At 39.1% G+C, this 22,513-nt stretch overlaps 1 protein-coding gene across 4 annotated transcripts in view; it reads right to left on the bottom strand.

The window, feature by feature from the left end:
* Window positions 1-22,513, bottom strand: part of SPATS2 (spermatogenesis associated serine rich 2) — a 140,373-nt gene that overhangs the window by 5,772 nt on the left and 112,088 nt on the right. For all 4 annotated transcript variants that reach the window (XM_012441363.2, XM_012441364.2, XM_012441366.2 and 1 more), the window contains 4 exons: window positions 21,985-22,161; window positions 19,461-19,596; window positions 6,900-6,958; window positions 2,729-2,838 (listed from right to left, as the gene is read on the bottom strand). In XM_012441363.2, coding sequence (XP_012296786.2) covers window positions 2,729-2,838; window positions 6,900-6,958; window positions 19,461-19,596; window positions 21,985-22,161 — 482 coding nt within the window. The remainder of the gene's footprint in view (window positions 1-2,728; window positions 2,839-6,899; window positions 6,959-19,460; window positions 19,597-21,984; window positions 22,162-22,513) is intronic.

Genomic DNA, 22,513 nt, shown 5'->3' with positions numbered 1-22,513 from the left:
AACAATGTAGACTGAAATTTTTTTTCCCAGATGAAAAGGAGATAAAAAAGAAAAGTGAAAGGCCTATATATAATTTGGAAGAACTGAACCCCCCCGGGCACTCCTCTTAACTGAAGGTGGCCTAATACCACTGCATCAGAATTCTCGGGAAGCATCCAGAAGCACTGAAAGGGAAAGAAGAGAGAAAAATGACCTTTTGGCCTCGAATTCCTAAAGCTTCAGAGTATGTTGTGGCTTAGGAAAGCACATGAACCTCTTGTAACAAAACTTTCAGACATGTAATATCAGTCTGAGATTAATTCTGAAACAAATTCTAGGGTTTGTTGAGTCAAAGACATAATAGGAATGACGGAAATAAAATGATCTGGAAATAAGACATTTAAATTGCACAGCACCCACTTCAGTACACTGAAAAAGTGGAGAGAAACAGATCCTTAGTCAGCCTGCAGAAATATTTCTAGCAGCTTTTCAGCCACGTGGGAAGAGGAACAGATGAAGCCTGTGAGAGCCAGAATTCTCATCTAATTCCAAAGGGGTTTCCGGCTTCTCCTGAAGAGTTGAATGAGATTGACTGGCATCAATGTGAGGAGGCCTTTCTATAAAATTTGATCATATAGTTTTAGTTAAACAGTAAACGGTAACTGAAAATTTGTATTGTTTGGCTAGTTCCCCCCAAAAGAGTTGAAGGGGAGGCAGTAAGAGAACAATAACACTTCACAGGTCTTAACACTGGGTCAGACGATAGCAAGGATTCCTGTAAGGTCCTGGATGATCTTCCACCTCTGTTTTTATTTTATAGAGACTGTTGTACAGCCTCTGCAGCAAGTGTTCTCTCAGAGTAACAATAAATCTTATGCGTTCAGAGAGAGAAGAGGTAAAGAGCACAGGTGTGGAGAAGGCCAACTCCCTTTGTTACAGCTCGCAGTTTGTAAACAATTATTTAGAATGCCAATGACCAAAACTATCTATGAATATCCTAATTTCCCTCAGGTTCACATGCTTAGTCTTGGAAACACTGGGCAGGTGCAGTGGCTCATGCCTGTAATCCCAGCACTTTGGGAGGCCAAGGTGAGTGCATCACTTCCTGCCCTCTCGAAGGAAGGAACAGGTATGTCTGTGGAGTGGTGAGGCCTCCAGCCTCTGCTTGAAGGCGGACGACTGGGGGCATGGTGTGAACTGAGGGTAATGGTAGAGCAAGACTGCACAGCCTTGCTCTGCACAGGTCACGAGTTCGAGACCAGCCTGGCCAACATGGTGAAACCCCGTCTCTACTAAGAATACACAGATTAGCAGGGCGTGGTGGTGCATGCCTGTAATTCCAGCTACTTGGGAGGCTGAGGCATGAGAATTGCTTGAACCCGGGAGGCAGAGGTTGCAGTGAGCGGCAGTGGCAGCACTGCACTCCAGCCTGGGTGACAGAGCGAGACTCTGTCTCAAAAAAAAAAAAAAAGAATTTAAAAGGTATAAAATGTTGAGCCCAAGTAATTTCTATAAATAGATTACAACAAACATCTCAAAGATAAATTTTCTCTATAAAATCAGAATTGGTCAACTAACTGCTTACAAAAGACCAACTACATGCCAAGGTGCCATGCTAGGCACTTAGAAAGACAGAAGCTCCTGCCTGCCACTGTGAGGTTCACTATCTAGTGGGGAAGACAAATCAACCAAATGCATATAAAATCATAACTGTGCTCTGAAAGCACACAATGGGGAGGTATGATGGGGAAGTCAGGAAGGATGAGGAGGTCAAGAGAGGTAACTGGGCCAGGAGTGGTGGCTCACACCTGTAATCCCAGCACTTTGGGAGGCCCAGGTGGGTGGATCACCTGAGGTCAGGAGTTTGAGACCAAACTGGCCAACATCGCAAAACTCCATCTCTACTAAAAATATAAAAATTAGTTGGGCGTGGTGGCAGGTGCCTGTAATCCCAGCTACTCAGGATGCTGAAGCAGGAGAATTGCTTGAATCCAGCAGGCAGAGGTTGCAGTGAGCTGAAATCATGCCACTGCACTCCAGCCTAGGTGACAGAGCAAGACTTTGTCTCAAAAAAAAAAAAATAAATAAATATAAGAGTGGTATCTGTGCTTGGAGGCAGGGAGAAGAGCATCTGGACAGATGGAAAAGCATGTGCAGTGGCCCTCTTGCAGGAAGGAATATGTATGTCTGTGGAGTGGAGAGGCCTCTAGCCTCTGCTTGAGGGCGGAGGACCAGGGGGCATGGTGTGAACTGAGGGTAATGGCAGAGCAAGACTGCACAGCCCTTCAGACCGGATTAAAGATTACAGTATGTATCCTAAAAGCAACAGAAAGTTTGAAGCAGACTGATGTAGTGTGGGGAACATACATGGAGGGTGGGGCAGACACAGAATGGATGAACAGAATCAGTTAAGAGGCTCTTACAGAAGTCCAGGCAAGAGATGGAGGCAACCTGATCATAATGGTGGTGGTGGAGATAAAAAGAAATGGTCAGATCTGAGATTTAGTCAAATGGACAGGGTCTGCTGATAGATTTAAGGGGGGAAAATGGAGAAATTTCCTGAGGTTTCCAGTTGGGACAACTGGGTAGACGACAATACCATTTATAGAGAAAGGGACCTGGAAGGGGGCCAGGTTTGGGAAAGGAAGATCATGAGTTCAATATATTAGATATGGCCATGAATTATGAAAATTTCCTACTTTAGCCCCTGAGGGTAAGAAGAAAGGCAGAAAGCAGAAAGAAGTTTTACCTTGATATCAGCTCTGAGCTCAACCAATTGCTGCTCTGACATTTGAACAGCCACATGAGTCATCTTCTTTAGAAGTTCAGCCTTCTTTTGTCGGCTGAGCAAAATTTCCACTGTAGAGGAAAAGTGAGTGTGAATCTTATGTTGCTGCTAAATAGGATAAAGAACTAGAAATATAAGCCTTGAAGTAGGTATTTGGTCAGCCAAAGGTTTAGTTGCTTATCCATCCAGAAAATGAAAATATTAAAAGTCTGGTCTCCACCTTCCATTGGGTCTCTGAAGCTAGTTAAGTGGTAAATGTTTTTTATAAATCACAAACACTCATAAATCATATGTCATTTCTCTTCCTGGTCAAAAAAAATTTTATCAAGATGCATATAAATTTAAAAGGAAATATGCACAGATAATAAAAAATTTCATCTAGAATAATTGGGTATAAAATGACAAGAGCATCTCTCTTATTTCTGATTTTGTGGTCTCCTCTCCAGAGGAAACCACTGTTCACCATTTCTTATGTACACTTCCAAATATTATCTATATATATACAACATGTATACATATATATCTCTCCTTTTTCCCTTCTCACAAAAGTTAAGCATATCATACACATGGTCTTCCTTTACCTCAGCTATTTTTACTTAATATATCTTTAAGTTTATTCCCTATTAATACATCTGGATCACCTTCATTCTGTTTAACAGCCAACCAGTATGTGGCTATACCACAATTATCTACCAAGTTCCCTAGTGATGGGTATTTAGATTGTTGCACCCTTTTAAGAACCACCTTCTCTGGCATGCTTCCTAATATACAACTTGGATATGGTCAAGGCAGAGAACAGACAATAAAAATCTCCCAGAGAGACAATGGCTACAGTGGAAACTGGACCAAAGAAATCCTCCCAGGAAGCAGATAAACCACCCAGGGAATGTTCTCTACTACCAGAGAAAGGACTCTGCTATTCTTTCCTGTCCAACATGATTGGATCATTGCTTTTCCAGTGGGAATTTTTACTATAAATATCCTCTTCTTTCTCTAACGATGTAATATTGGAAGAGGGGGCATTTAGCCTTTCTTCCAGTTTATGAGACTCCATCCTTGGAAGATCTGAAATTACTGTGAAGACCCGGCCTTTTAGCTGAATATTAACTAACTAGATGAGACTTTGGAGGTATTGCCATTGAGGAGGTAGTGAACATATTCTCATTTTAGAAAAATGAGGGATACTGGGTAGGGGAGGACTGTAGCAAAGACCATTAGTTGACTGAACATAGCTATATTCAGGAACATCCAGGGCTATCAGAAATCCAATGTTGTTGGGTATCAACATAATTACATTAAAAAAATCTATTATTTTCTGGCTTTGCCACAGCCGAAATGGTCATGTGATATGGTTTTGCCACTGAGATATAAGCAGAACTCAAAAAGAGCAGGGTTTACAAAAAAGTGTTTTAAAGGAGTCTTAGCATGTAACATTTTATCCTATCTCGACTGGACCCTAAGGAGTTATCTTTTGACCATAAGCACACTCTAAGAATGGCTGGGCAGAAGGACAGAAGAACCTGGGTCCCTAATGTCATCTTGGAAATGTCCTGCCAGCCCTGGGTTGCTTACCTCTGTACTTTTCATTTCCTGAGAGAAAAGAACACACATTTACTTAGGCCACTCTGTTTCATGTAGTCAAACTCAATCCCTAACTGATATACATAGAATTCTGTAACATGCTGAGGAATTAGCCAAATTCATGTCAGAAAAAACAGAAGTTTTAAAGAGTTACACCAGATATTACAGCAAGTTTACTTGGCCCAACTGCCACAGAGATGCACACATGGGCTGCCCAGACCCAAGTCACACTAATCAGCCAGGGCCTATTTTCTCAGGAGACAGGAGCATGCCTACAAAAATTTATTAACACCAAAGCCCAACAGTTACAAATGATCTATTGGTTTAGCTCCCAAGATAAAAACTATTTGCCATTTGTATCAGCTTCAGTTTCTCTCAGCTCTAGCATTCAGTGATTCTAAGAAAAAATTATATAGCTCTCAAAATGGCAAAAATGAGGTGAATAAAGATTTCTGCACATAACAGATAACTAGAGGACCTAATTATACAACACTGGAAAAGACTGAAATACTACAAACCTATCAATTACTTCATAAAATTATAATATGTAAAAAATAAAAAGAAGCACCTCTTGATAGCACTGAAGTAATTATATGGTGTTATTGAGAACCAGGATTTTCAGGGAGAAAAGAGCTAAAGATATAAAACTGATGAAGTTAAGTAAAACTCTGAGCGCTGAATTTGATAAAATCAGATTGGCCACAAATTGATAACTGGCTGAAGCTGAGTGATGGGAGTTTGCTACATTAGCCTATTTAAATTTTCTATTAATATAAAAGATACATTAAAATTTTTCAAAGCACTTTTTTTTAAAAATTTCAAGATGGAGTCTTGCTCTATTGCCCAGGCTGGAGTGCAGTGGCGCTATCACAGCTCACTGCAGCCTTGACCTCCTGGGCTCAAGTGTTCCTCCCACTTCAGCCTCTCAAGTAACTGGGACTACAAGCACATGCCACCACACCTGGCTAACTTTTTGTTTTTTGTAGAGATGAGGTCTCACTATGTTGCCTAGGCTGGTCTCAAACTCCTAGGCTCAGGTGATCCACCCAAAGTGCTGGGATTATATGCATAAGCCACCATGCCTGATCTAAAACCACCTTCTTCTCAAAAGTAAGAAATATGTCTTCTTAATGGTTTTAGTTTATCTGAATTTCCATCTTCAAAAAGAGAATATACAGATATAAGAATGGACTGAAACGTCAAATTTATAAACTGAAGGCATATTGCTCAATGTAAACAAAATCTCACCTCTGAAAAACAGTGGAAGGCATCTCTGCAACATTCTCAAATTTTCAAGTTAGAATGGACCAAAACTGAAGTCATTTCAGTGCTTCAAAACTGCCTCCTCTGGCCCATAACCACACACACAAGTGATTTAACCGTGAGTCATGATCTCGACCTAGCCCAGTATTTCTATTCTTACCAGTTTGAGGGTGGGTTAAAATAAACAACCTTCCTAATAATAAATCTGGCATTCAATGCAGGAAGGTAAAACCTGCCACTGAAATGCCCCAAATCAATGTCATTGTACATATTGCAGTTGGCACTCCCTTGTCTTCGTGTAGCTGTGTATGTTTAACCTAACACTTAACAGGAATGATCAAAAAAATAGATATGTTTTTTTCTGTAAAAAAAACCTCAGCAATCACCGAAATTAGACTCCATTCCTCCAGAATCTATTTTAGTAAGCTTTCAAGAAACCCTAGTTATGGTATCTTGAATCTTCAATTCACTAACTTTTCTCTTATCCATTGCTAACAGACACTGAGTGAAGACTGTTCTACAAACTGAGAAAACCAAGAAAGTTCTGAGATAGGTAATGATAGGAGTATATACATTCAATTGTAGGCAATCTAATGAAGTCTTCTCTGATTATGCTAAAGGTTCTTTTCCAAGTGGGAAAAATCCAAATCCCAATGGAATTGCTTAAACACTGGAGGAAGAAACAAAATAAAATAAAACCCTGGTGGCAGATATCATGATGCAATCTCTTTTTTTTTTTTTTTTTTTCTTTTTGAGAGGGAGTTTTGTTCTTGTTGCCCAGGCTGGAGTGCAATGGCATGATCTAAGCTCAGCGCAACCTCTGCCTCCAGGGTTCAAGCGATTCTCCTCCCTCAGCCTCCCAAGGAGCTGGAATTACAGGCATGCGCCACCACGCCCAGCTAATTTTGTATTTTTAGTAGAGATGGGGTTTCTCCATGTTGGTCAGGCTGTTCTTGAACTCTTGACCTCAGGTGATCTGCCCGCCTTGGCCTCCCAAAGTGCTGGGATTACAGGCATGAGCCACCGTGCCTGGCCACCATGATGCAGTTTCTTATACATTGAACTCTGCATTCAAAATATTAAGATTTGGAAATATTTTTAAATCAGACTCTTTAAAGTTATTTCACCTCAAATAATTCATATGCCAGTGCAGTACAACTGCTTAAGATTATTTAAATATATAAACTCTTATTATGGCATTTATATTGAACTTTTGTTAGGAGGGTTGGGAAGCAGGTACCTACTATTTATGAAGGTAGTAACTTTAATTAAAGATCAATCATCTTACTTGCTTCAGTTTTCACTTTGTCCATTTCAGCAAGCAATGCCACTTCTCGATCCATTAAACTAGGAAAAGATGACAAAGGAATAAAAGGTTTGATCAGAAACTCAAATACGAAATTAGCACATTATTAATAGTAGAGAAAGACGGGTGAGTTTGTTTGCTAAAAGCATATTAAAAAGAAATGCTGTATGGGCCACATAAAAATTCCAATGTCTTACTCTCAACAAATAATATTTTAAGAATTTCCCATAAATAAAATAAACAGACCCAATTCCCTTTTATATTGCAATATTGGCACATTGTAGTACACCGATCGCTAGATGTCTAAGAGTTGAGAACCAGCAGATGGCAGTAGCAAGCTACAAAACATATTTTTTAGTAAGCTGTGCTAAAGCAAAAGTTCTTGTGAAAAATTACTTACTTAACCATATATGCACTCACATACTTTCTATATTTATATTTTGGTTACAAAATTTGATGGCTTTGCACCTATTTTTACCAAGCAATATCCCCACTAGGGCACAGTAAACTTATCCATGATTAGGATATCTTTAACAGATGACCATGGTTGAGCCAAGTCCACTTACATTTTAGTACTTAGACTGCAAAATAGTCAAAAGATAGACATATAGTGTGCTAGTTTCTGAGAAACATTTAATAGTAATTAGGAAGGATGGAATTACGGATTTCTGGTAGGCTTTTTACAGAAAAAGAACATTAAATAGGCAATTAGAATTTTTTTCCACTGCAAATGTAAATGATTTACAGGCACAAAAAGCTTTTCCATGTTGTTATAAAAGAGCCCACGGCCTTCAATGTATAAGGAAACAGTAGGTTACTCTCTAGTATTCAACCTCTGGATGCAAAGAATTTTCCTTACCATATTGCTTTGCTTTGTGGTGGCAAAAAGAAAAAAAAAATCTAGAATTTTAATACTTGCACAAACATGGATTGTTCCAACTTTCTTCAAATTTGGAGTTCATTCTCATTTCTCCTTTTGAAGGAGAATATAACTACAGGGCAAATAAAAGTTCCACTCTTGTTTCTGGTTGTAATCATACACACACACACACACACACACACACACACACACACACAGTCTCTCTCTCTCTATCTCTCTGTTGCTCTCTCTCTAATTCAATTTAGCTCAATACATAGTATTGTTAGCACAAAGTAGTTAATGTGGAGACTACAGTGTGAGATGTACAAAAATGTCTAAGGCAGGATCATTTCCTCAAGGAGCAAATCTTTTATAGGGAAGTGCCAGAGAACATAGATTTGATAATCATTATGTATGATGTTAATAAACAGACTTATAACTAAACAAATTTGGTTGGTATATTAATCCAAAAGCATCAAACTGGAGAGAAGATACAATTATTGTGGGGTAGCAATACTTTGCTAAGAAAGCATTTCCCAAACCTTGGCAATATTTTGCTCCAAGAACTCTAGCAGCATTGGAATACCTAAAAGACAAAACAAAAGCACAACTGAGACAGGAGCTGCCAGGCCTACAGTTTGACATTACCTCTCTTCTGTTGCCAAATCACCTTAAGATGCAGACACTGTGTCCATCAAATGACAAATCCTTTGTCTCTGACAAAGCTTGTAAAATATTTATTAAAAGACTACAGCAAACAAGCCTTTTGCAGCTTACAATCTTTATTATGAGAAGTAGAATGTCAGATGACACTTTTAGCAAGCTCTGCATCAACACAATCAGATTTTTTTTGTGTGGCAATTTGTGCTAGTACATTGTGACAGCATTTTTTTTTCCCTGTGAGAATGACTAGTGTTTAAATAAACTTTGTTTCTTGATTAACTCAGTGGTTATCACAAGAAATTTATAGGACAGTGCATGGACAACCATATAACCCCTCCAGTCAAAAAAAAAAATACTAGCTTATAATATATACATCTACCATGTACCCACAAAAATTAAAATAAAACAAATATATTAGCTTATGTTTCCATGCTAAAAAACAATGAAAAGCAGTAAGACCTTCTGTTTCTTTCTGCTTGTTGTTTGTCATGTTGCCATCTATGGGTAACATCTAGTGAAAGGTCCTGTGATGTCAGCCCAGTGTTAAACAAAAGAATCAACTAGTTAACCGATGCTGATATAATTCTCAGAGAAAAGGTTGATCAACATTTATAATTTTCCATTAAAATTTCCACATCTTTAAAATACGAAAATGAGCCAGGTGTGGTGGCTCATGCCTGTAATCCCAGCATTTCGGGAGGCCGAGGCGGGCAGATCACGAGGTCGAGAGATCGAGACCATCCTGGCCAACATGGTGAAACCCCATCTCTAATAAAAATACAAAAATTAGCTAGGCGTGGTGGCACGTGCCTGCAGTCTCAGCTACTTGGGAGGCTGAGGCAGGAGAATCGCTTGAATCCAGGAGGCAGAGGTTGCAGTGAGCCAAGATTGCACCACTGCACTCCAGCCTGGGCAACAGGAGCAAAACTCCATCTCAAAAAAAAAAAAAAAAAAAAAATGAATAAAGGTCAAAATTTAATAGTAAATTTCTTATTAAAAGCATATCAGAAAAGGAAATTATATAATGGCATTATGGTTGTATAGAAGAATGACCTATTTTTAGGTCAGTTATGCTAAAGCATTTAGGCATGACATGTCATCTGGAACTGCCAAATGGTTCCATCAAAATATTATACACACACAGAGCAAATACACTGTCACTGTACTATCCTTTCAACTTTTCTATACATCTGAAAGTTTTCATAATAACAAATTAGTGAAATGTTGGCATCACAAAATAAATGGAGAAGGTGGGAAGAGTGTAAAGTGGAAAATAGGTTACATATAATGATAACAACACAGGCATTTTTTACAATTAAAAATAATCTATTGAAACACAACTTTTGACACAGAAATTTAAGCTAAAGTTTTCCCATCTGTTTTTGAGCTAAACAGTGGTCCCAGTATGTATCTGTGGCCAAGAGGTTCAAAAGCACCTGTGGTGTGAGGTAATGGTTTTTAGATGCCAGAACGGTAAGCAATGAGTCCTCCCAGAGAGTGATAAAAGGCTCATTCAGACTCTTTATTACCTTGTTCACTCCAATACCTCAGGGTACTAAGCTTTTCTCAGGCTTTCATGAATGGAAATATGCCATAATAAGCATCAAGCATCTGGTAGACTGGATTCTAAAATTGCTAATGAAATTCAGCTAAACATTGCTGGTACCCTGTTTGGGAAAACACTAGTTCTTATTAAGCCTGTGCCTTATTCAGTGTTGAGAATTTCCACATCCTTTCTCCAATCATGAAAGATAGATTTGGATGACTGCTCCATACTATTAACGAAAAAGACAGACTGGCAGCTAAGTGTTAAGTGTTCTATATTTCCTTCCTTCCTTTTCAGGACTTCTCACCATGTTCACACTTGTTCAACTTATTCTAAAGCTTTTTTTTTTTTTAAGATGAAGTCTTGCTCTGGAGTGCAATGACATGATCTCAGCTCATGGCAACCTCCGCCTCCTGCTGGGCTCAAGTGATTCTCCTGCCTCAGCCTCTTGAGTAGCTGGGATTACAGACACAGGGCACCACACCCAGCTAATTTTTATATTTTTAGTAGAGATGGGATTTTATCATGTTGCCAGGCTGGTCTCAAACTCCTGGCTTCAAGTGATCTGCCTGCCCAGGATTACAGGCATATGCCATTGCACCCAGCCAATGTATTCTAAAGCTTTTGCATAATTTAGTTGCTCGGAATAGTTGTTATTGCAGTATCACCATTCACATTTCTAACACATATTGTGTTTATCATTTGAAGAAAGCCCCTAATTAATATACAAGTATCTAACATGCAGTTACAGATTCTAGCTCTTGCCTTCAATAATTCATTGGTATCAAAAAATTGTTAATTATTATTTGTTTATGATTGTTGCATTGGAAAAATAATAATAAAATGGAAAACACAACTCTTGACAATTCCACAGTTCAATTATTTCAAGGGATAATACTCTAAACCATTCAATAATATTTTCAGAAAATGTTTGTACTTGATTTTATTTGCTCAAAAGCTAGAATCTTTTTTTTTTTTTTTTTTGAGACAGGGTCTCACTGTCACACAGGCTGGAGTATAGTGGCACCATCAAGGCTCACTGCCAGCCACTGCCTCCTGGGCTCAAGCAATCCTCCTGCCTCACCCCTCTAAGTAGCTGGGACTACAGATGTGAGCTACCACGCCCAACTAATTTTTGTATTTTTTGTAGAGATAGAGGTTTCACCATGCTGCCCAGGCTAGTCTCAAACTCCTAACCTCAAGCAATCCACCTGCATCAGCCTCCCGAAGTGCTAGGATTACAGGCATGAGCCACTGTACCTGGATAATATATTTTTTTAAGACAGGGTCCTGTTCTGTCACCTAGGCTGGAATGCAGTGGCATGATCATAGCTCACTGCATCCCTGACCTCCTGGGCTCAAGCAATCCTCCTGCTCAGCCTCCTGAGTAGTTGGGGTTAAGGGTACATACCACCACATCTGGTTAATTTTTTAAAAAATTTTGTAGAGACAGGGGTCTCACTATGTTGCTCAGGCTGGTCTTGAAGAATACCAGAATCACAAGACACTACAAGTTGTGACTTAATAATAATAGTGATTTAGGACTTTCTGAATCACAAAATCAAAAGCACATTGGATATTCAGATGGAGTATTCTTATAGTTTTACTTTATTGAACTTAAAAAACACTTTCATAGGCTCAGTCTAAATCCTGGTCCTTCCCATTCTAACCTGTTTCATAATGACTAAGTTCCTTAGTACCTAAATTATCCTACATTGGGGTTTCTCTGTTACATAGACTTTAAGCTGAAGAGGAAATAATACAGATGTTCCTTGGCTTACAATGGGGTTATGTCCCAATAAACCCATTGTAAATTGAAAATATATATATCTATTTTTTAGAGACAGGGTCTTGCTCTGTCACCCAGGGTGGGAGTACAGTGGCGCGACCATGGCTCACTGCAGCCTCCACTTCCTGGGCTCAAACGATCCTCTTGAGTAGCTGGACTATGGGCACATGTCATTGTACCCAGCTAATTTTGTTATTTTACGTAGAGATGGGATCTCATTATGTTGCCTAGGCTGGTCTTAAACTCCTGGACTCAATTAATCCTCCTGCCTTGGCCTCTGATATGGTTTGGCTGTGTCCCCACCCAAATCTCACATTCAATTGTAATAATCCCCACATGTCAAAGGTGGGGTCAGGTGAAGATAACTGAATCATGGGGTTGGTTTCCCCCATACTGTTCTTGTGGTAGTAAGTCTCACAAAATCTGATGGTTTTATAAATGGAGTTCCCCTGCAAAGCTCTCTTGGCTGCTGCCATGTGAGACGGGACTTTGCTCCTCCTTTGCCTTCAGCCATGATTGTGAGGCCTCCCAGCTATGTGGAACTGTAAGTCAATTAAACCTCTTTCCTTTATAAATTACCCAGTCTCAAGTATATCTTTATTAGCAGTGTGAGAACAGACAAATACAGCCTCCCAAAGTGCTGGGATTATAGGCATGTACAAACTGAAAATATCATGAGTTGATAATGCATTTAATATACCTAACCTATTGAACATCAAAGCTTAGCTTAGCCTACCTTAAACATGCTCAGAACATTTACATTAGCCTGCAGTTGGGCAAAGTCATCTAACTTAAAACCTATTTTATAATGAAATGTTAAATATCTGATGTAATTTATTGAACACTATACTGAAAGTAAAAAACAAAATGGTTGCATGGGTACACAAAGTATGTTTTCCACTGAATGTGTATCACTTTCTACCATCATAAAGTCAAAAAATTGTTAAGTTGAACAATCATAAGTTGGGGACTGTCTGTAATGTGACATGTACCAACAGTCTCTAGCGTTGTCAAGCTTTAGTGGGAGAAGTGAGCCATCAATGAGGTATGAGATGAAAATCATAGGTTAGTGAGTTTGAACACACAGCTTCAAATATTGGGTCTGCAACTTATGTCACGTTAAGCAAACTGCTTAACCTAAGACATACATTTATTTTCAGTAAAACAATTAAAAATATCTACTTTGTAGAAAAGAAATCAAGATTTAAAAAATCCAATAACATAACATGTTCAACAAAATATTCTTCATATGTTATTACAAGTTGAGCATTCCTAACCCAAAAATCCAAAATGCTTCAAAATCTGTAGTTTTCTGAGCACTGACATGATATTAAAAGAAAATGCTCACTGGAGCAGTTTAGATTTTGAATTTTTAGATTAGGGATGCTCAACTAGTTTCTGCAGACACTCCAAAATCTGAAAAAAAAAAAAAAAAAAAAAATCAAAAACCTAAAACATTTCTAGTCCTAAGCATTTCAGATAAGGGATACTCAACCTATAATTATTTTCACAGATGGTGAGAGTTAAATTTTAAATTAAAAAAATTAAGAACCATAGCATCAAATACTAGTATAGAAATTAGATATCAATGTACCAACCTTTCAAAAACTGAGGAATGATTTAGAACTACGGTGCTATGTACGTTTTTGATAATACATATTACATTAACATATTCCTTTATTTCTACATTTTTAAGATATTTTTGGAGATAATATTTTGGAGATAGTTCGGTTCGTAAAACGGCTCCTAAGTTTTCAGCATCTATGTGTGGCCTTTAAACATAAGGACTTGAAAGCCTTTGGTAAGACTAAGCTTGATTTAACATCAAAAACAAGTTCTGGGCTGGGCAAGGTGGCCTGTAATTCCAGCACTTTGAGAAGCTGAGGCAGGAGGATTGCTTAAGCCTAGGAGTTCAAGCCCAGCCTGGGCAACATGGCAAAACCTCATCTCTACAAAAGATACAAAAATTAGTTGGGCGTGGTGGCACAAACCTTGTAGCCCCAGCTACTCGAGAGACTGAGGTAGGAGGATCCCTTAAGCCTGGGGAGGTCAAGGCTGTAGTGAGATGTGATGGCACTACTACAATCCAGTCTGGGTGACACAGTAAGACCCTGTCTAAAAGAAAAATAAATAAATAAATAAAATAAAAGAAATGGCAGTAAAAGGACATAACTTTTCTAAGATCAATGAGGCATCAGGAAAAATTTCAAAATCTTAATCATAAACCTACATGACTTTATGTGATACATAATCTCAAATTTCTTGATAATCTTTTTCTCTTACCTATTTCTCCTTTTAAAAAATACTTTTTTGACTTTCATAAAATTGAAACTTTTTATTTGAAAGAGAAGCTGAGTGTTTATCCTGTTGGCATTTTTCATCAACACATTACATGACAATCTTCCAAAGGAGTTTATATATTACAGCTTCATGTTCCACTCCATATCCTGCCTCCTTAATATCCTTAAACTTAAGTCAACTAACAGCTCCAACAATATAAAGCAGGCAAATATTATTTATTAACAAGAAAAGTAAACTTGGGTCTAGAGATGATTATTGCTAAATCGCCAAGAAGAAATTTTAAGTTCTATACATTAGAAAACTTCTGAGTTTACCTTTCTACAGATATGTCAGTTTTTATTCGGCATCAAAGTGAAAGGAGTTATCTGTATAATTTCCCTAGTGCCCTGTAAGGGGCAATGTTAATTTTACTGCTGCAAATCTGTTAGAACTCTGCTTTTCTTTTATACTATAACCAACACAAAAATGGCTTTCTAAGTGACATTAACTCCAAGCTCTAGTTTGGTGCCAAATGGAGTTAGCTCACTTGCCAATTATGTCGTGAAGTAGCAGCTACAAGGAACATTGAAATAAGGTGGTTTATAAACTCAATCAGCCACAGCAAAGGGCTTTATACTAGCAGAAAAGGGCAGGTAATCTCTTTCCTCAAGTTAAATTGACCCGGTTGTTATGTCAGCTAATCAATCCTAAATACACAGTTCCCAGGCAGGAAACCATTTCATTTGTTATTTATTGAAGGAGGTTCCTCCTGGCTGGGTTCCAAGTCAGCAGGAATTCACAAATCTCTCCCGGAACTGTGTTTCCTGGTTCAAGCTTGTCCTGAATGGAATCAGATCCTGTGGCTAAGTAATCAGTAAGCTGAACAATCATGGAGACCAGAGGCTTATCAAGGCAAAGTTGTGATGACCCACTACATTTAGCTCTTTCTTTTTCTTTTTTTTGAGATGGAATCTCGCCCTGTCACCCAGGCTGGAGTGCAATGGTGCATCTTGGCTTGCTGCAACCTCCACCTCCTGGGTTCAAGTGATTCTCCTGCCTCAGCCTTCTGAGTAGCTGGGATTACAGGAGTGTGCCACCATGCCTGGCTAATGTTTTTTTATCTTTAGTAGAGATGGGGTTTCACCATGTTGGGCAGGCTGGCCTCAAATTCCTGACCTCGTGATCTGCCCGCCTTGGCCTCCCAAAGTGCTGGGATTGCAGGCATGAGCTACTGTGCCCAGCCAGCTCTTATCTTCTAAACAAGCCAACAATATCTTATATGAGAGGAATGTAGTGCAAAGGGCATGTTTCTTCCTCTTAGAAGTTCAGAAAGGGGGAAAAATCAATTACCTAGAAAAACTTCCAGAAGTTAGACCTTAATCTAAGGAGAGTTTGGAGAAATGGTGGGATTTAGATAAATACGGAGGAACAAGAGAGCATTATCACAGGCTGGGAAAGTGGCATTTGAGACAATGAGTAATCTGGTGGGAGCAAAAATATGTGTCAAGAAAAACTGAAGACAGCTGGGTGCAGTGGCTCATGTTTGTAATCCCAGCATTTGGGAGGCCGAGACGAGAGGATTGCTTGAGCCCAGGAACTGGAGGCTAGCTTGGGCAATATGGCGAAACCCCATCTATACAAAAAATTCAAAAATTAGTCAGGTTGTAGTGGCGCACGCTTGTAGTCCCAGCTACTCTGGAGGCTGAGGGTGGGAGGATGGCTTGAGCCCAGGAGACAGAGGTTGCAGTGAGCCATGATTGTGCCACTGCAGTCCAGCCTGGGTGACAGAGACAGACCCTGTCTCACACAAACAAACAAAAACAAAAGACATGACATTAAACTCCTAGCCATAAAACCTGAAAAGTGAAAGAGTTCAGGACAAGGTGTGGGTAGACTACTAGATGAATTATATAGCCCCAAAATAAGTTTTGGTTCTGATGATTTAACTTTTTGGAGGCTTTATTTCATCATGATTAATTACTTCTCTGCAATTTCAGAGACCAGGAAGACTGAGGGGACCTACACTCTTCTCTCTCTCTTATTTGTTGTGGCAAAAGTGACTAGACTAAGTTTGTGAACAGAGACACAGTTGGATATAACTTGAGGGAACAGTCTAAAGGTAGCAAGAAAGTGATGGACGGTTTTCAGGAAGAGTGCTGTAGGTTCTCTATTCATGAACACTTCCTGTCATATTTCAGATCTAGACAGTTATTAAAAATAAGTAGAATTAACAAGTTCAAAGTCCCAAAACATCAAACTAGCTGCTTGTCTTTCCATCATTTTAATATGGTCCTTAAGTCTTTTCTAGTTTCAAAAACATCCCTTATAAAATGTAAATACCTCCCACAAAGAAGCTAGAGTTTAAATACCACCCTCGCACCTGTAATCCTAGCACTTTGGGAGGCAGAGGTGGGTGAATCACCTGAGGTCAGGAGTTCGAGACCACTTTTGCCAACATGGTAAAACCCCATCTCTACTAAAAACAAACAAAAAATTAGCCAGGCATGGTGGTGCATGCCTGTAGTCCCAGCTACTCGGGGAGGATGAGGCAGGAGAATCACTTGAACCTGAGAGGCAGAGGTTGCAGTGAGCCAAGATCACACCACTGCCCTCCAGCCTGGGCAACAGAGAGAGACTCCGTCTCAAACAAAACAAAACAAAAAACAAAAAAATATCAGTTAACACCTTAATGTCTAACAGTTAAAACAGCTTCAGTGTTCCAGGAAACAATAGAATATTGCTATGGTTTGAATGTGATCCCCAAAGCTCATGTGTTGGAAACTTAATCCTCAATGCTACAGTGTTGAGCTGTGAGACCTTTAAGAGGCTGAGGCGGGTGGATCACGAGGTCAAGAGATCGAGACCATCATGGCCAACATGGTGAAACTTCGTCTCTACTAAAAATACAAAAAATTAGCCGGACATGGTGGCACATGCCTGTAATCCCAACTACTTGGGAGGCTGAGTCAGGAGAACACCTGAACCCAGGAGGCGGAGGTTGTGGTGAGCCGAGAATGCGCCATTGCACTCCAGCCTGGGCAACAAGAGTGAAACTCCGTTTCAAAAAAAAAAAAAGAGGTGATTAGGTCATGAGGGAAGAGTCCCACAAATGGATTAATGTTGTTATTGAGAGAGTGGGTTCATTACAAAATTGGGTTTGGCCATCTCTGGCTCTCCCATGTGTGCTCCCTTGCCCTTCTGTCATCTGCCATGGGATGACACAGCAAGGTCCTTGCCAAGATGTGGGCCCCTTGACCTTAAGCTTCCCAGACCCCAAAACTATAAAAAATAAATCTCTATTCATTATAAATTATCCTGCTTCAGGTATTTGTTATAGCAATGCAAAATAGACAAATATATTTCTCAACCATCAAAAGATTCTGTAATAAAATATATTTCATAAACAGCGTAGTGTAGCTTCCTCTTATAATCCACAAGGCACATTAGCATTGAAAAGGCTCTGAGGTCAATAGTAAAAAAAAAATTTTTTTTTTTTTTTGAGATGGTATCTTGTTCTGTCACCCAGGCTGGGCTGCAATGGCACAATCTTGGCTTACTGCAACCTCCGCTCCTGGGTTCAATTGATTCCCCTGCCTCAGCCTCCTGAGTAGCTGGGATTATAGGCGTGCACCACACCTGGCTAATTTGTGTATTTTTAGTAGAAATGGGTTTTCACTATGTTGGTCAGGCTGGTCTCGAACTCCTGACCTTGTGATCCACACCTCAGCCTCCCAAAGTGCTGGGATTACAGGTGTAAGCCACCATGCCCCGCCCAGCAGTAAAATTTTTAAAAGCATTTTTGAACCTCTTTAACCATCATAACTGATTTTCCCCAGAAAACACTTATTAATATATTTTAAGAAATGAGTATTCTAGGTCAGCTGCGGTGTCTCACGCCTGTAATGCCAACACTTTGGGAGGCCAAGTCCAGTGGATCACCTGAGGTCAGGAGTTCGAGACCAGCCTGGCCAACATGGCAAAAACCAGTCTCTATTAAAAATATAAAAATTAGCAGGGCATGGTGGCACACACCTGTAATCCCAGCTACTGGGGAGGCTGAGACATGAGAATCACTTGAACCTGGGAGACGGAGGTTGCAGTTAGCAGAGGTTGCAGTGATCTGAGATTGCACCACTGTACTTCAGCCTGGGCAACAGAGTGAGACTCTGTCTCAAAAACAAACAAACAAAAAAAAAGTGAGTATTCTATAGGACACAGTTTGAAAATCATGAAATCAAAAACAAACCTATAATTAATAAAAGGAAGGCCAGGTGTGGTGGCTCACACCTATAATTTCAGCACTTTAGGAAGCTGAGGCAGGCAGATCACTTGAGCCCAGGAGTTCAAGACTGGCCTGGGCAACACAGTGAGACCATATTTCTACAAAATGTTAAAAAATTTAAAAATGATGCTGGGTACGGTGGCTCACGCCTGTAATCCCAGCACTTTGGGAGGGTGAGGTGGGCGGATCATGAGGTCAGGAATTCAAGACCAGCCTGTCCAATATGATAAAACCTCATCTCTACTAAAAAATACAAAAATTAGCCAGGCATGGTAGCGCACACCTATAGTCCCAGCTACTCGGGAGGCTGAGGCAGGAGAGTCACTTGAACCCGGGAGGCGGAGGTTGCAGTAAGCCAAGATCGTGCCACTGCATTCCAGCCTGGGTGACAGAGTAAGACTCTGTCTCAAAGAAAAAAAAAAAAATGAGCCAAGTGTGGTGGTACATGCCTGTAGTCCCAGCTACTTGGGAGGTTGAGGTGGGAGGATTGCTGGAAGAAATCTCTATTCATTATAAATTATCCAGCTTCAGGTATTTGTTATAGCAATGCAAAATAGACTAAGACAAATAGTCTATTTGTCTTAGTCTATTTTGAACTCAGGAAGCTGAGGCTACAGTGAGATGTGATCATGCCACAGCATTCCAGCCTGGGTGACAGAGCAACACCCTGTCTCAAATAATAATAATTAAAGAGTATAGAAGAGACCATTGGAGTGGCATACATTAAAAAGGATGAAAGAAGGAGAGGAAAGCAAAGACAGATTTTTTTCTACTTTATAATCTTGTTCAAAAACATCACGTCATTTGTTACGGGATCTTGGTTTAAAAGGAGACTTTAAAGTAAGAATGTATGATCTGCTCTATAACTATGTGTCCCTTTTCAAACAATATTAACATCCGGCTCATTTCTAGAGTGTTGTGATTTATCTGTACCATTCATTCTCACACTGTGACCAAAAGAAGTAGAACAAAGCAGAAAGCTCAATATACCAAAGGATTTTTAAGTCTCCCCCACTATGTAGAGTAGTTAGTCATGAATGAAAGAACCTGGGGAATGGCTGACCATCTTTATATTTATAAATGATCATTTTTATGTTACTGGTATCAAATGCAACTTAACTTACCAGCTTTCCAATTCAGCAAAGGCTTGTTTCATTTTCTTAATGGAAGCATCCATCTCTTCTTTAACTACAACTTGATACCGTGCAAGAGACACTGTGCAGCGCTGGAGGTCTTTTACAGATTTTTCAATATTGGAACCTTGGGGAAAAAAATCCAAAGATTGAAAAAAATCATAATAACATAGGTAACTTGAAAGTTGACTCTGAACACCTAAGCCAAATGTCAAGTACTCTAAGAAACTTTCCTCAATAATCACCCTCCCCAACAGGAAAAACATGTTTTTATAGATTTTTGGGGAAAAAAGGGATCTGGTCAAGATGGAATAGTAAGAATGGGGCTTATCCTTCTACCTTAAACAACTAAAAACATACAAAGACAAAATATATGAAACAATGGTTTTCAGACAATGTGTAACAGGTAGTACTCTTCCCTTGAAACAACAGAAACAAATGAAGTGAGGCCTATGATTGCCCCAACTTACTGCCTCAACGGTTCCTAGGCTACAATGTAGAGAGGAGAACTGAAGGGACGAAGTTGAGAATTTGGAGACACCAAGAGGGCTAAAATTCTAAGGCAGCGTGCTGGTGAGGAAAGAGCTACACACGAAGGGGCTGCATGGAAATCCACAGAGGATTCTGAGTGTGGATCAGAGCATAGGTGCATGGGTATAAAGCAACTATCCAAGACTGGAAAGAGGACAGGCAAAAAAAAAAAAAAAAAATGCACACGCACACACACACAGACAACCAGGCAGAAAATCCCCAGAGCTCACAAGGCCAGGAGTAGTTTGTGCTCATACCAGCCACAGTGGGAAAACCTCACAATACATGGCAGGCAGAGTAGTTGGAAGGATACTGCTTCAGCAATGGGGCAAAATTAGCTCTAAAGGTGACTCTAGTCCCACCTAAAAAGCTTAAAAGCAGCAGAAAAATACGACCTATAAGGAAGAGAAAAATCAATCACAGAAGCAGATGCGGAAATGACACAGATGATAGAATTGAGTAGAAAAGGACATCAAACAGCTATTATAATTAGATACCATATGTTCAAGAAGGTAGAGGAAAGCATAACCATGGTAAGGAGAGATATGAAAGACATCTAAAAAGGCCCCAACTGAACTTCTAGAGACAAAACAATGAATGAGATGAGAATATACGTATAGAATTAACAGCAGAATAGAAACTGTTAACAAAAGATGAATATAGTTGAAGAAAACAATTTTACAATATCTAAAATGAAATGAAACACAGACAGAAAAGACTTTAAAAAAGGCACCAAATTTTCAAAACTCCCTAAATTACAGGATTTAATAAAATATAATTCACCATGTGGACATTACAAAATTAAAATGTTCTCTCTGTATAGCACAGTTCGAAACACTGTATATATACAGGGAAGCCAGTTTTGTAGAAAAAGATGGACTACATTTACCTACTCAACACATTTTAACCAATTTCAAAGAGTTCTTTTTTTTTTTTTAATTTTAAAGAGTTCTATTTACCTTTCTATATTCTTCAATTCCCAAATTATATATATAATTGATTGCTGGAAACATGGATCTAAAAAGTTTGTAACTATGCCAAGATATGCATTTTCAATTTTTTTATTTAAATTCTTCCTCATCTCAACTTGATTTTTCTTTAGAATCTACTTAAAAGTTTTCAAGCCTTGTGCCTATATATATATATGTTTATGTATGTATGTATATACACACACTTTTTAATTTTTGCTTGATTGGATAGTCTCAGCTTTGCTGATCTGCAGCAGGCTGAGGGCTAATAGAACAATGAAAAAGGGGAACTTACCTAATTAAAATTTGACTCACATGTAATAAATAATTCCATAAAGAGCTACTGATTCCAAGTGTCCTTTACATTTCTGTTTCATTTGTTCAGTGGAGTGGACCACCATGCTTAGATGTATGTAACTCAGATGTGTGAAACGCAGGCTATTATCTCTGTCTGCTGAATTACTATTTATTTAAATGATTACTGTAGTTTTTTTCCCTAAGCAAAGAGCTATGACCACTAGTCAATGCCACGTACTTACTTAAGAGAAAATGATCTTACTTAAAGCTAGAGTCTGTCAGAAAACTCTAGCTCAGTAAGAGCATAAAGTTATGAAGAGGAGTGAAAATATTTCTTTAAAATGTCAATGTCAGAGAAGGCAGAGCTTTTACTTGTTGCATCAACCAGGAGATAAAAATGAAATAGCACAAAAATGTTGCAGTAAAGCAAATAAAGAAACAGGTTAATGTCAGCAGATAAGTCATCCTGGCAGTAGAGTTTGACTTTAATTCACAAAAAGGTTCCCTATCGTTATAAGATTGTACGGCATTTAAACTACTTTCAGACTCCAACTGTGTACACAAAGGTAGGGGAAAGGCTGAGTAGTCACTGTCTGGAAAATGGAAAAAGTATTAACTGATGGCTTTCTGAAACCTTATCTATGGAACAGAGATAATTTGCCCTCTTTAGCCAAAACACAGATTTTTCATTTTCTCTCACAGGTGGGCCTCTGACTTACTTAGCTTTTTATTGGTGGAGAGAGGAATATCTTCCATCCCCATGTTTGAAAACTGAGTGTCTGTGGTAAGTCTTGAGAGAGATTTGGCAGCATTCCTGGGTTGTTGAGAATTCTGAATAGAGTGCATAGTCAAAGACTTGGTCTCAAAATCAGAGACACCATTCTGCAGCATGGATCCTGTCCAAGAAAGAGGACAGCACTTTAGAACCTAATTTAGGAGTAAACCAATCATTCTTAAGTACACAAAGAAAACAGGTAAAAATGTTTGAAGCAAAACCATGCCTCTTTAAAGGTTGTGAACAAAATCAACTGAAAAAATAGAACAAAGATCAGAATCAGCTGGGTATGGCTATCAGCAGCTTCTGGTTTAGGCCTAAGTGGCATCCTGAATAAAGAGAACAGTCTGTGGTAACATCTTTAGATAGGGAGCTCAATCCCTGTAGCTCTGTGGCTTCTTTGTAGCTTGGTAGTTTCTTTGAAACTCTGGCACAAGGAATCAAAGAAAGTCAATATCACCAACTTCTCCAAG

The sequence above is a fragment of the Aotus nancymaae genome, unplaced genomic scaffold (assembly GCF_030222135.1).
Source record: "Aotus nancymaae isolate 86718 unplaced genomic scaffold, 86718_ANA_hifiasm-v0.15.2.pri h1tg000016l, whole genome shotgun sequence".
Classification (NCBI taxonomy): Eukaryota; Metazoa; Chordata; class Mammalia; order Primates; family Aotidae; genus Aotus; species Aotus nancymaae.
This window is presented reverse-complemented; position numbering and strand designations above follow the sequence as displayed.